The following is a 15,419-nucleotide window of genomic DNA, read 5'->3' as shown; positions in this document are numbered from 1 at the left end:
CTCAGATAGTAGTGGAATAAGTAGTCGACAAGGAGAAGAAAAGCATTGGATTTGCCTGGAATTACCTCAGAGAATAGTGGTAATTTGTGTTTGGGTGCGCGGCATAGACTTGGAGAGTAGGGGAATAAGTAGGATGTGTGATGCAGTCCGAAAACCCGAAGGTTCCTTCGATCACCGTCGAAGGGGATGAGATTTACTTCATTCCAGTCGGTCGAATGTCTAAGAGCGAAACTAGGAAATACTCAGAAGTTCTCAAAGAACCTAAAAGCCTAAAGTCTAATTTTAATTCAATAATTCAAAAGAAGTCCATCACAATGTGTTAGGGGTAAAATCGGTAGATCCGGTACCGAACCTCAAACCCCTTCTCCATTACTCAGCTGGTTCAACACAGTCCTCGTAGCAACACTCGATAACGAACATTTATTGAACCTCCTTGATACTTGTCTCTTGAGCGCTACCGAGCTACCAAGGGAATCAAACATAATCGCGGAGATCTCGCCCCCAAACGGGAAATCTGGATGGTCGGTACACGTAAGGCGCGGCTTTCGAATTCAAAACATCCCGCCTAAATCACTATCCACGATCTTCGCCCAGAATCATCGGAAATCACATCTCCACGTGTTTATTCGCCAGCTATCAAGCTCCACGTGGGTTAAATCTAGGGTATGATTGATGTCTCAACGATCTTATTCTCCCGCCATCACGCTTCACGTGGGCGAAATCAAAGGCATGATTGATATCTCCAAGATCGTAGATCTCCACCCCTATACGCACTCAACCAAAGGGATCCAACTCTCCCTCTCTTCTTCTTTGGTCTGGTAACTTGACTTAGCCCTCTCCTATTCCCCGTCCATTGTCTGTGATTGCCCGTCTCTGACTTGAGTGTCGAAGTGGCCGTCCGGAGCCACAACTCCGGACCCGCTGACGCTTTTTCTGTGAGCGCAGGATCACAGGTTCTACGAAGCAAGTTCGTGTAGTCAGATTTTGGGCGTCATCACAATGCTTTCATAACATCTATTTATAAGTAAAAGAAATCATAAAAGCTAACTTATGACCTAAGCAACTAATCGTAGCCGTCTATCTAAAGCAATACAAATAAAAGAAAACATGACTAAAATAACCTAAAATAGAAATTAATCATGTAATAGGTATGACGCCAAATCCGTAAAATGCCCATGACTTCCAATCACATAATTTTAAGCTCGTAATCGAAAAACCTTTCTAATGATATCAAAATCAAGCCAGATAGATAAGATTTGATGCCTGAAAATTAGGCCTCAATAAAAATGTCAAAAATAAAAGTGACAGCACTTGAAGCCCATCTTTAGCTCTCGGCATCAAATGAATTGTGGAATAAAACCAGTCCTTGGACTTCACTGTAGGATTGCGCGCCAACACCTTACAAGCTTTTATACTACATAATGATGACATCCTCTACCAGGTTTTCCGCGCGAATGAGAGATTTGAAATTGAGATAGTACTGAACGGACATGTGCTGCAAAAACTGCAGCATGAGGTTCTTTAGGACTATCTGTACTTGCTCTTCTTCCGATAGCTGGTCAATCATTTGAGATGCCTTCTTTCTCCATCGATTAATAAATGCAATGAAGGATTGTTGCAGGTCTTTCCGAGTAGTCTCTATGTCTCTACATGTGACATCGGTACCCGTATCATTAGTGAATTGTTCAATGAAATGCTTCGTAATGTTATTCCATGTTCTAGTTACCCAAGATTTTTCGAGGCTAAGGAACCATTTCCAAGACATGTGGTGGATTTTATGATTATCATGTTTTTTTGTTCTTCCAATTTTATTTGCTACACTTCTTTCCTATTTGGTTTTATTTCTTTTTCTGTGCTGGTTGAAGTATAAATGATTAAATCACACGAACTCTAACAGCTTAAGCTTTTGGAGTAATTGGTTGTTTCACATGGTATCAAAGCAATTCCCTCACGCATGTCTTGAGTTCAAAGCTTAATAATTCCTTGATATTAATTAAAAATCCACGTGTATGGCCAACCCGAAAGAAGGGCCACATGTGTTGCGTCTATGGCTAACCCAAAAACAAAGATGGACAACGTGAGGGAGAGTGTTGAAGTATAAATGATTAAATAACACCAACTCTAGCAGCTTAAGCTTTTGGAGTAATTGGGTGTTTCACGGTGCTTGTGATTGTCTAGTAATTGTAAAAATGGTGATTTATGTAGTCAATGATGTATTTCAAGGCAATCAACGTATAACCCAATAAGATTTGGGTTTGAAAATTTAGTACAGGTACTCTTTTTGCACAAACACATTTGATTTTTCATCAGGAAGAAATGGTTTTTTACAGCTCTGTTTGTTGTTGATGCATCTTTTTTAATCTGTTCTTTCTTGGTGGGTTTCTTTAGCTTTTGTAAGGTTTACAATGATTTTGCTGACCATTTTAAGGGATCATTATAAATAGCTAATGCTAGCTATGCACCACCTCCCACACGCAGGCATGTGGAGTGTAATTGGGGCGTGTAATTGAGACGGGTATGTGTAATTGGGGCGCGTCTGCTGCTAGCATTGTCCTCTAATAAATTACATAAACCATACAAATAAAGAAAGTTAATAAAGCTTTCTACTGTGCAAGTTTAAAGGAGTGGAAATGATATATTCGCCCCTTTTTCTTCTCCCGGCCACCCTCTTGTAGTGTAAAACAGTGGTCGTAACTCGTAAAATACACTAGAGGGGCTGGGCCAGGGAAGACAAGGGGGCGAATATATCATTACCCTAAATAGGCCATCCACAATCAGTATTCAAAGTTTGCCTCTGAAACGGAACCTCGATAGGGGAAGCCATTTTGAACTTCGCTATCCTGATTTGATAATTCTAGGAAAGTCTTAGAAAGTATCATAGAATAAAGGTTGTCGGTTCTTTCTCCAATTTTGTTAGGGTAATATTTTATCATAGAATAAAGGTTGTCGTGAACAAATCCATGCTTCTTGCTATCCCATGGTAAACATCCCTTATTTGGGAGTTGTAATAATTGTAAAACACCTTGGATGCATTTGGATTGCCGGAATCCAAATTGGCATCTTATTCTGACCAAGGTTTTATATTTCGGTTTCGGGGGTAGTTTCGGTCCTCGCCGAAACTGAAATTTTGGCCGAAATTACTGAAATTTTGGCAATATCGGTTGAAATTCTGTAAAGGAATAAAAAATTAATATTTTATCAATAATTTTGCCGAAATTTCAATCGAAATTTGACTGATTCGGCCGAAATTTAAAACCTTGATTATGACTCCCTTACAAACGTAATGGAAAATTATTAAAAGAAAATTTTCATTTCAACAGGGGCGGAATTGGGATGCGGAATCGAGATACACCTCTTGGGACAGGAAGCAGATCCCGGCATTGTTCCCATTTAATTCTAATATGTTGTCGATCGGACTCTCTTATTTGTTAATTTTTTGAATCAAACACGGGAATCAGGTGGAATTATATGCTGATGCTGATTCCATTGCCTGATTCCGACTGTCCAAATGCCCCAATTAAGAATTGACTAAGGTGAGAAAGGAGTGTCATTGTTGATCAATAAATCAGAGTTTTATATGGTGCCCGATCTGGCACGTATAGTATACACTGGTGCCCGATCTTTTATATGGTGTCCGACCACGTCATAGGTTGATCCAAACCGTCCACAATAATGGTACACCACATTTTCCCCAAAAATCATTTCCATAGGATAATCCTAGCCCTCTGATCTACAGAGGTTTCCATAATATGCAGTTCCTCTATAGATCGGAGGGTTGCGATCATCCTATGGTAATGATTTTTGTGGAACGACCTATTTATGTTATGTTCCATCTTATGGACGGTTTGGATCATCCTATGATGTGGTCGGTACAGTACTTTTTGAAAAATAAGGGACTATATATAAGGGCTTACACCATTAAAAAAGGGAATTGTTATCAGCACTACTATATTTTGATGATTGAACTCCTCACTTAATTAAAAAGTAAGGTATGTCCCGCACCATAGGATGATCCAAACCGTCCATTAGATGGGCCACAGCTTAAATAGGTTGTGCCCCAAAAATCATTTTCATAGGTTGATCATAACCCTCCGATCTATTGAGGGACTGAATCTTTGCGGGTAGATCCTAACCCTCCATAGATCGGAGGGTTAGGATCAACCTATGGAGATGATTTTTGGGGCTGTGGCTCATCTAATGGACGGTTTGGATCATAATACGGTAGTGCTGATAACATTTCCTAGAAAAAAAAAAAAACTACTTCTTCACTATCCTAGGATAAATTTGCAACAAGAATAAGAATATTTTGGACGGAACAAATTTGCAACTAGAATAAGAGTATTTCGGACAAAATAAAGCTGTTTTGGAGAAAGGAAAATTCATGGAAAGTTCGAAACCACGTGCAAAAAAAGAAGCGAGAAAAATAATAAAGCAAGAAAATGGTTGGTTGGAAAGTGGGAAGAGACAAAACCAAGAAAGCTCCACCGTTCAAAATTCCTCATTGGTGGGAGATATTCCACGAATCTCCGTTCCTTCTCCTAAAACTTACGCTCCTTTCTTTTCTCCTCTTTGTATTTGTTTCCGTCACCGCCTCTTCCTCATTTTCCTCAACAAAACTCATCTCTATATAAGAAAGATTTGCACACAAAAAATAAATAAATCTCTGTGGGTTTGTTACTACTCTTCGAAAGATGTTGAATTCCCATGAAACCGAAAGGTATTTTTTATAACTTCCCTTTCATTCTTTCAATTTTCTCTGTGGCCCCTTCTACTATTTGATGGGTATTTTGTGTGCATTTCTTTGTGTCCTTTTTATTAATAGAGAAAATGATGAATTTGCTTCATCTTTTCTGCATTCTTTCTGTTTCCTTTGCTACAATTCTTTTCCCTTCCGCTATTTGATGGTGGTTTTTTTTTTTTTTGGTTGTGTATGGTGAATTTTGTTTTTCAGATTGATTAGTTAGCTGCTGTCCGATTTTAACCCCATCTTATGGGTGTTTAATCTATTTTTTAGCCCATTTAATTTGACTTATTTTGATATGAGGATTGATTTATTTGTTAGCACATCTAATTTGACTTACTTTTGATGTGGGGATTTGATGGGTGATCTATAACACTTTTTCCTTTGAATTTTTATCTGAGGCCTATTTGTTATGAATTTTAATTTTCAAATACTCAGCTTTCTAATATAGCCATATGATGGTGTATGATAGGATCATTAGATATTGAAACCTGTACTACAGAAACCAAAAGCTTAGAAACATCTACATTTGAGGCAGAGGGAACATATTCTGTACATTCTGCTGAAGAGACCAAGAGCATGGTGGTGAAACCAACAAGCAGGCTGTTGCATAAGGCAACGTTCTCTAGAGGCCTAACTATCTCCTTCTGAAGGGCTTAATTTAAAGCAATCCCATCATAGATTTTGTCAGCCATCAATTCTAACTGTATTTCTTCCTCATCAATTTTAGAACCAATAACCTCCAAAGGAGCAGCAGGGCAGACTTTAGAGGCAGCTGAGGCAACTACATTGATCCCATTCTCTATTTGTGGTTCGAGGGACTTCTCCAGACCCTTGGGAAATGCAACTTTGACTCAGGCCTTGGGGTTGGAGCCAGAGCGCAAATGGTTAGATGTCCTTCCACACCAGCCTTTTCCTACTCCATTATCCTAGGACCTTGAGATTTCCTTCCATGCTTCTCCTAGACTGAGATAGCTTCGGCAACAGCTGTCCGAAGGGTCGAACCATTTGTCTTACAATTGTCAACTTGGCGGTCTAATTTGTAGCATCTTCTGTGGTACTTATAGAGCCTCTCGTATATCACCCTTTGTCAGGTTCCTCTTGTTGAAACCAAGATCAAATCACAAAGCTCTGATACCACTTGTAAAAAACAAAGATCAAAAGCAAAAGCACAAAGAAGCAAAACCCAAAGAACACAAATCACACAAGGGAGGAGACAAACTTAGAAAATAAAACTCAACGTCTAGATATAGAAGATAAGCTAACCATATCTAGACGTTTTTAAAACATACTATCCTATTCTAAACAACCACGTACGGTTTTCTCCCAAGACCCAAAACACCTAAATTAGAAAGTAATTGTAACTCAAGTACATCTCTTCCTTTCTAGCTTTAACAAACTCCTTTTCTAATTCTACTTTCCAAAACCAAATTAGAAACTTATAAAAACCCCTAACCACTAAACTCATATTAGAAACTTAATTTAATAAAACTCTAACAAATTTAGAAACTTCCAATTGTCTATGTGTCGACCCGCACCAGCCTGCACCGCGCCGGGCTGGCCCCTCCAACGCCGTGGAGAGTCGGTGATGACTCTCAGCCCCACTTTCTCTGGGGGTGCTCTGCTACACCTTTTCATGGAGCTTGGAGCTTAAACCAACCTCGAGATTATGTTCTGGTGCCTTGGATAGTTGGAGCATTGATTTTTAGAACCCTCCCAAGGAGACCCCCGTACCGAGATGAATAATCCTCATTGAAGTAAAAGAGAGGAAGACCTGGGAGAGAGATGATGATGGGGGCACTTGGAGATTCATATCCTCTGCGGAATTTTGGAGACCACCTGAAAAACAAAAGAGGAATCCTTGAATTTAAAGTTATCAACTAGCCAGACCTATAAGAGGTCCCTTTCGTTTCTGAACCGGAGAAGGTGTCGTTGATCATAACCACTGGATCCTCTTTGGGATGAAACTTCATCTTAATGGATTCCTTAACAATAAACAAAGATGGTCTTCCGTAAGAGCATTTGGCTACCAAAGCCGATTGGAAAGGAATGGCCTCCTAGCTGGATTTCACGTCGCAAGGAACACTGCAGGAAAACCGGCTACCCTCTTGGAGGGTTTCTTCACCCCTAGAGAGATTTTGCTGAAGATGCCAAAAACCAATACTAATAACCACCAGTAAAGGGATTTCCAAAATCGCCCACTTAGCACTCTTTTCCAGTAGGAGGATCCAAATTGATCGTAAGTAAGAAATAGAAAATAAAGCTAATTTTCTTGCAGCATTTATGAATTTGGGTTTCCATATGTGTCACTCATCTGTTTGTACATTAGTTATCCATGATCCCTTGGTCACCTTCCGTGTCTTCTTGTATCAAATGATGCAAGACTGATCAAATAGAAGAAATGTGGATCCATTCAACCTTCATTGAATCCCTTTTATTTCAAGTCATAGTCTTCTGTTTGGAACCATAATAAGTTGTGTGAAGACTGACCAGGTCATTATTGTTGACTTGAAAATCATGTTAAATGTCTTGCATGGAACTCTGTGATCCTTTCAATGACAAATTGTCATGATTAGTTCAAATTATGTCCGACAAGTTGCCAGTTACTTTTCTCACCCTTATTGGATTCCAGGATGAACTTGAAATGCTTGTTACATTCACCTCTGGCTTACCTTTTTTTTTTTTCCTATCATTCTAGGAATTGCGTCAACTTCTCAGGGAACTATTTCAGGTCAAAGTACTGGGTAGTCTACCATCTTTAAAAGCACTTCTTCTTCATGGTAAAGAACCAAGCAACTCCAATATGATGGTGCTCAACAACACCCGGGCTTCCATTCAATTCTCAAAGTTGTTTCTGAAACAAAAAGAGTGATAGGGATAACTTTCATAATTCTCACTCTCAATAGTATGTATAATTTTTATTATTAGGGTTAACAGTGGACATGTCTTAGGAATAATATAATGGGCATCACAAAATTCAAATAGGTGTGTTTATAACAAATGGACTACAATCCCAAGGTCATCTTTGAATTGAAAACTTATTGTGCAACAGCAGCTTGTCAGTTAGAAACTTTCTACTCTCTTTGAATTACTTTCATAATTCTATTTGTGACCCGATATCAATAAGGAACATGTTTTCTCTCTTTTTCTTTTCATCTTATTTCAGTAGAGGTACCTTTCTTAAGGTGCGTGCCTGAAATATTGACCCCTCACCCTTTTCAGTTGAGGTGTTTCATTTCTTTTGCAATGCGTGCCTGAAAGAGTTTTTATTTCCATGAGGATCGGTACTTACCGACCCTGTGTCTGTCCCATCGAGGCACCCTTTTACCCATCGAGGCTTTGGTCCATTGTGGCCCATTTCCAGAAGGTTCGGTATTCAAAACCGGCCTAAAGACTCGCCCATTTCCAGAAAGCCGCAGTGGAAAAGGAAATTCAAGCACTAGAAGAAAATAAGACGTGGATCATCACTTCCCTACCTCCTGGCAAACACCCCATAGGGTGCAAATGGATCTTCAAGATCAAATATCGCGCAGATGGAAGCATTGAACGCTACAAAGCCCGCTTGGTCGCCAAGGGCTACACTCAAATGGAAGGCCTCGACTATCATGAGACTTTTGCACCCGTTGCAAAGCTCGTAACTGTTCGCTGCCTTCTTACCATTGCTTCCATTAGAGGTTGGTCTTTACAACAACTTGATGTCAACAATGCATTCCTGCATGGTGACCTTGCCGAAGAAGTGTACATGAAAATACCACCTGGTTTTACACGAAAGGGGGAGAATCAAGTTTGCAAGTTGACTAAGTCGTTATATGGGCTTAAACAGGCTTCCAGAAATTGGTTTGCCAAATTTTCTCAAGCTCTTATAGATGTTGGTTTTCAGCAATCCAGGGCCGATTACTCGCTTTTCACTCGCATCAACAAACAATCCTCTATCTTCATTCTCGTCTATGTTGATGATATCATCATCACTGGGAATGATAATACCTCCATTGATGCCGTTAGATCTTATTTACATAGCAAATTCCATATCAAAGACTTGGGGACTTTGAAATATTTTCTTGGCATCGAGGTGGCACGATCTCCTAAGGGAATCTATCTCACTCAAAGAAAATATTTACTGGAGATACTCGATGATATAGGTCTTCTTGGCACACGTCCCGTTGATTTTCCGATGGAACAACACCTCAAGTTAGATAACAGTACAGGTCCTTTACTTGATAATCCCTCCTCTTATCGTCGTTTGGTTGGTCGATTGATCTACTTGACCATAACACGGCCCGATAGTCTTTCCTGTCCAGCTACTTAGCCAATTCATGTCACAACCAAGGAAGCCACACATGGATGCTGCATTCCATTTGTTACGATATTTAAAGGGCACACCTGGCCAAGGCATCATGCTATCATCTTCTAGTTCATTACATTTGACTGCCTACTGTGATTCTGATTGGGGAAGGTGTCCGATGACTAGGCGATCTACCACGGGTTATTGCATCCTCCTTGGTCACTCACCAATCTCTTGGAAATCCAAGAAACAACACACTGTGTCTAGTTCTTCTGTGGAGGCCGAGTATAGAGCCATGGCTATGGTCTCTTGTGAACTACAATGGTTGAAGTTTCTTCTTCGTGACCTTGTTATACATCATCCTCAACCAATGACCCTTCATTGCGACAATCAAGCAGCCCTCCATATTGCTGCCAATCCGGTATTTCATGAGCGAACCAAGCACATTGAATTGGATTGTCACCTCGTTCGTGAAAAGATTCAACGCGGTCTAATCAGTCCAAGCTACATATCCTCTCATTCACAACTTCCAGACGTCTTTACTAAACCTTTGGGCCGTGACACTTTTCGATCCATTATTGGCAAGTTGGGCGTCCAAAACTTGCACGCTCCAACTTGAGGGGGAGTCTTAGAGACATTTGAATTGTTACTAAATTGTGTGAATCTCTCCAAATCAATTATCATCTTACGTAAAATATGACTCTGGGAAATGGTAATTGGTTACTATATTACGTGTGGAGCTTAGTTTAAAAAGTTTGGTTACCTGCATGACGAAGGCATTTTGTTGTTGGATAACCAGAATCTGGGATTTGAGCTAGAAAAACAGTTCTCATCTTGTCAACTTGTATGCACCCACACATGCACGCAAAAGAAGAAGAAAGAGTTCATTTAATAATGGATTATGATGCGGAATTGTCCATTGAGTAATTTATGCTATTACGCAAAAGCAAAGATCTCACAAAAGTGAATGGATGTGGAAGGGCTTATAAGGACTTGGGCACCCTACCCTTAACGTCTTGCTTTTATGGGTGAGTTCAATTTGTATTAGAGCTGGGGTGTGGTAACTCCTGTGTGCCCTCAAGGATGGAAAAAAAAATCCTTCGGGGAAGATCTCGGAAACCTCGGTGTACCCTCGAGTACGGAGAAAATCCCTCGGGGAAGATCTCATAGTTCCCACGTTGCTCCTGCGTGGAGGGACGAGATTGTCCATGTTGCTTCCGCGTGGAGGGGGAGATTGTTGGGGTTCCACACAAAAACAATGATCTCACATCGGAAAAGTGAATGGATGTGGAAGTGCTTAGAAAGACTTGGGCACCCTTGCCTTAACGGCTAGCTTTTAAAGGGTGAGCTCTACTGACGGGTCCCTTCAGCTTTTTACATTTTCAGTTTTCTTCTGATACACTACAATCAATTAGAAGGCAAAATCCATAGGCTTGAATCAGAATTCTGTAAATTTTAGATGGCAAATTTTTAATTTCGCAATACGGAAACAAACTTTCTCATACATCTAGCAAACTATTAATGCTGGAAGTTGGAACTGTGAATTGGGATCCGTTTTCATTTGGATCAGCCACCAAATTCCACAGATATTTCCATGATCTGGTGAATAAAAAAACATCATCTTTGGAAGATCAAATGCTTTTTGTCAACGTACTGGCATTCTTTGCTAATGCTTAAATGCCTCAGGATGCCAAAACCTATGATTTAGCCATTTCTTTGAATTTATTGCTTACACATGTGTCATGTTGTGATGCGTGTCCACATGTGTCGACACTCCTTTCGATACTTTTAAATGTTCTGCTAGAAGTGTCGGACTTAATGTGGACATATCAACATACTTTTGTACCGTGTCAAGTTTGACATTCTGCTTTATTATCGAATATTATGTTTACCTCTTTTATTTTTAACTCTTCTTTTACTATAAACTCTTCTTTTAGCTCTTTAACTAATATTTGATGTTATATCTCCTCCCTAAACCTAACACCCTAAACAAACTCTTATTCAAATATTATATTCATTGTATCCTATTGGTCTCCCGTCTCCCTTTCTCGCTCCATATTGGAGATGGAAGAGAACTAGATTAAATTGATGAATGCTTTGTTATTTGACTATCTCATGTTTGTTTTTTATTATAGTTGATTAATCCTAAGATGTATTAGTTTGTTAAATGAATACGTATTTATATTGTTGCAACTAATAATAATAATAATAATCAGTAATTTTATATGCACGTACGTGTACAGGCGTGTCACCATTTCTAGATTTTTAGGAGTTGCCACGTCAGACACCTTGTATCTGTGTCGAAACTCGACACACAAATTCATGTCCACAAATCATGATTATGTATACTTTCTCTCTTAGCCGTGTCCCCGTTTCTAAATTTTTTGGGTTTTTCGTGTCCGACACCATGTCGGCACGTGACACTTGTGTCTGTGTCCACAAATCATAGTCTAAAAGAATGCATTAAAATCTGCCATATGGGAGGTTGAGCCTTTAAATAAATAAAAATTGATACTTGTTCAGTTGTTATCATGGTTTTTCATTAATTTGTGTTGCATTGTATGGAAGTTAATCACGGAATTGCTTCGTGCTCCTGTCTGGAAGCATGTGATGGATTTGCACCTTTTCAGCTAATCCTAAGATTCTAGATCAATCTCTTCAAGTACATTTTGGCATCCCTCAGGATAATTCTCCTTATGCTTGGCCTCATCTTGTTGAAGTAACAGGTGTTCTTTATCTCAACTTGCTCCTCTTGAAGCAATTCTATTTGATATTGATGGAACACTATGTGATTCAGATCCTCTTCATTACATCGCATTCCGTGAACTGCTTCAAGAGGTATGGGTTCTTCAATGCTGGTTTTGTTCACTATATATGAATGTTTGAAATTCTGAGGCCAATTTTTACGTAATTTAAGATGAATGACAACTTGGTATGAGGGCATGTTTTGCAGGTTGGTTTCAATGGTGGTGTTCCCATCACAGAGGAGTTCTTTGTTGAGAATATTGGTGGCAAGCACAATGATGATATTTGTAAAATCCTCTTTCCCAACCAGGATCTCCAAAAGAGCCTAAAATTCATGGATGATAAGGAGGCTATGTTCCGGAGGTAATCTAGATATGCTTACATGGTATTCCAATTATTTCCTTTTTGCTTCTTTCTTTCCTCTTCGGAGGTCATTTATGATATTTGATATACAGGTTGGCATCAGAACAATTGAAACCCGTAAATGGTCTACATAAATTATGCAAATGGATCGAGGATCATGGTTTTAAACGAGCTGCAGTGACTAATGCTCCAAGAGAAAATGCTGAGCTTATGATCTCGATTCTGGGTCTGACCAACTTTTTCGAGCTTCTTGTAGTCGGAGGAGAATGCAACAGGGCAAAACCATTTCCCGATCCTTACTTGAAGGCTCTCGAAACAATCAAGGCATCCCCTGAACACACAATTGTATTCGAGGTTAGCCTTCCTTCAAGAACAATGTAGTTAAAAGAGGGGTAGGTTGCCAATGTTCTCATACCTATTCATTGATTGTTTGTTGTTTTGTTTGATTAGGATTCTGTATCGGGTATAAAGGCCGGAGTGGCCGCTGGAATGCCGGTTGTTGGTCTGCCGACAAGAAACCCTGGGCATTTATTGATGGAAGCAGGAGCCAATTTCCTTATTAAGGATTACGATGATCCGAAATTGTGGACAGCATTGGAAGAGCTTGATAGTTTGGCAGCAGGTACTATGGTTACTCCTTGAGATGATATTCCCATTATACTACTTTTAGAAATTTTGTTAGCAGGTCAAAGTGATGGGATAGATGTCGCTGAATTCTTGCTTTAGTGTTTTCCAATTCTTTGTCATATGGGGATACCATACTTGTACAAGGAAATGATACTTCTTGTGGTAAACTCAAAATCAGTGTTATTGTTTCTTAAATAAAACCACATCTTTTCTTGCAAACATATCACTTGGAAGCCATTTGATTATGTAAACAGAAAAAAATGCAATTAATATGAGATAAAATGAAGAATTAGATACATGTTTATGTATTCTCGAAACACACCCACGCACCCACCTTGGTTTGGGTTTTGGTTCCTTAAACATAGCTTACTAGATGAACAGAAGCAGATTAAGATGACACAACAAATAGAGAACTGCAAACTGCTGTTCAAAAGACTTCTCCACTAAAAATTGTTGAAATCATTGGAACTATGGTCCAGCTGCTGATTTGATGGACAGAAGGGGTATGACATTCCCAGTCCAAAGATTTCATTCCCTGTTAAGAAAAACATTTCTGATGGAAATTTTTTTATTTCCACAATTTAGAGGGAAATGATATGATTATGGTTAATTTGGACTGATATTATAATAAATTGTAAGCCCCTCTAAATAAAATTTGAATTGTAAGTCCCTCTAAATCAAATTTGAATAGGGTTGGTTCTCCCTTCGCCTATCGGAAGCGAGAAAGCAAGCAGCGAGCCCTATTAGTTAAGTCAAGCCTTTAGAAATATTTTTCCTTTCCGAACTTTCCACCAATTTTTTGCCACCCAACCAGGGCCTTAACATCCTAGAATTCATGAAGCTTAAGACCTCTCTGCAGTAAAATCGTAAATGTTGAGTAAAATTCCACAAACATGTATTAATGATATGTTAATATAGATTGAGGGGAAATGATATTTCCACTAATTTTTGTCATTTCTTAAAATTAACAGCCTATGTACCATCTTCTGTTAGTCTTTTCCTGAAGATGAAGTCATTTTGCAGGAAAAGACAAACTTAGGGGAGTGGAAATGTTGAGAATGGGGTTAGATCAAAGCATGCTGCCTATTTTCCTTATAATGTCTTTATGTTATATGTATATAAGATCTATCTATACAAATGAAGACGAGATGTTCAGATTGAGATCATGTTACACAATTCCATACAGTAAATCATATCGAAGTACATACCCACTTTTTTGTAGGATGGCCCAAGAGCTGTAAAAATCACAATTTTAACCATCAAACGGGCTCACCAATTCATTTCCATGCCGATTTATGTTTGGCAACCATGAAAAAAATATTTCATGGAATATTAGTGAGGGGCTAGTTGTGATAGATGGGCAACCATGAAAAAAATATTTCAGCTCATATCTCACAATTGGTCCAACGAATATTTCCCAGAATAATTTTTCGTTGTTGCCAAACATGCCCTAAGGCTATGTTCGCGCTTTTTTTTTTTCCATTTACAAATGGGAGTAAAAAAAACTTGTTTTACTCCCATTTGTAGGCTCCGTTTCTTTCGACGTAAAAATGGACGTAAAATTTGTTTTACGTTGTAAAAACAAACATAAAAGATAGCAGGATAATTGACAAGTCAGTCAATTTCATATGCTTAAAAGGATAGTAAACAATAGGTAAAATACAACATGAAGAAGTTTAAAAAGGCATTGAGAAAGCTATAGTTACCAGAAGCTTCTTAGAAGAGTTGAAATCTTGTTTGGAAGCTAAATTTTTATCGTTTTTATCTGACTTCATCTTAATTAAGAATTCACTTCTTATTTTCTAGGAAAACATTTTCAAAATGGGATTTCATTTGGAAAATAAAGACGAAAGTGGAATTGACAAACGATTTGGTCATTTTCATGGTGGTTTTGCATTCCGTGGCGTTTTTTTAAACCCAGAATTTAATTAAGTATCAAGGGTGGTACACCTTAAATAGCTCTAGATTTTGCCAACATGTTAGTGTTCTTATTCTCACCATAGAAGTTAGAAAAGATGAATCTTACCTAGCTCTTGTCATATCACATTTCGTGGGGATTCAAAGCATAGGATTTCGTCCCTTTTTTGAAAGGAAATCCCATTTAGAATTACCTTGACATTTTTTTTGGTAGATAAACGAAGATCTAACCCGCGAAATCTAGGTTTAGAAACAAAACCTCAACAATTGAGCTACAGTTCCAACTCCTAAAATACCTTGACTTTGAGCTTGTTTTAATAGTTTTCTAAAATATAAAATAGGCATACAAAGATCAATTTCTCAAAGGTCACCCATCTAGTACTACAGCTCCATAGGAGCTTTCACATGAAATAGTTTTATTAAAAGCGTCCAAAAACCTGTTGGGTTTCCACGCATTGGGAAAGTAATAGATGTGGATGGGCTTAATAAGGACTTGGGCACCCTCCCCTTAATGGCTATCTTTTAAAGGCGAGTTCTACCTGGGTCCCAACAAAACCAACAGCTTGAAGACATATTTAGGCTCCGTTTCTTTCGACGTAAAAATGGACGTACATAAAACAAATTTTACATCCATTTTTACGTAATTTGGGTACGGTTCGGTTGAGCTTTTTGAAAAAAAAAGAGGAGGGTTGCTAGTAATATGGGAATCCGTTTTGTGGAAAAAAAGAAGAAGACGAGATTCTT

General features: G+C 38.7%; 1 protein-coding gene across 2 annotated transcripts; it reads left to right on the top strand.

Moving 5' to 3' along the window:
* The first annotated feature begins 4,488 nt into the window (after positions 1–4,488).
* On the top strand, positions 4,489–12,979 carry LOC143883468 (Haloacid dehalogenase-like hydrolase (HAD) superfamily protein). Of its 2 annotated transcripts, none has more exons than XM_077386819.1 (5): positions 4,489–4,717; positions 11,744–11,861; positions 11,977–12,131; positions 12,224–12,485; positions 12,582–12,979. In XM_077386819.1, the coding sequence occupies exons 1-5, from the start codon at positions 4,692–4,694 to the stop codon at positions 12,771–12,773; spliced, it is 753 nt and encodes a 250-aa protein (XP_077242934.1). In that variant the 5' UTR covers positions 4,489–4,691; the 3' UTR covers positions 12,774–12,979. The 2 variants fall into 2 exon arrangements, with proteins under 2 accessions (XP_077242934.1, XP_077242935.1); XM_077386820.1 differs by having other exon boundaries at positions 4,492–4,717; positions 11,750–11,861.
* Positions 12,980–15,419: the final 2,440 nt, after the last annotated feature.

This window comes from Tasmannia lanceolata, unplaced genomic scaffold (assembly GCF_043159265.1).
Source record: "Tasmannia lanceolata isolate RefF3 unplaced genomic scaffold, GAP_Taslan_0.1 ptg000008l, whole genome shotgun sequence".
Taxonomy (NCBI): Eukaryota; Viridiplantae; Streptophyta; class Magnoliopsida; order Canellales; family Winteraceae; genus Tasmannia; species Tasmannia lanceolata.
This window is presented reverse-complemented; position numbering and strand designations above follow the sequence as displayed.

Coding starts and splice junctions, on each gene's coding strand:
- LOC143883468 (XM_077386819.1), top strand. CDS start 4,692: ATGTTGAATTCCCATGAAACCGAAAG. Junction 11,862..11,976: donor TCCGTGAACTGCTTCAAGAG/GTATGGGTTCTT, acceptor CATGTTTTGCAG/GTTGGTTTCAATGGTGGTGT. Junction 12,486..12,581: donor AACACACAATTGTATTCGAG/GTTAGCCTTCCT, acceptor TTGTTTGATTAG/GATTCTGTATCGGGTATAAA.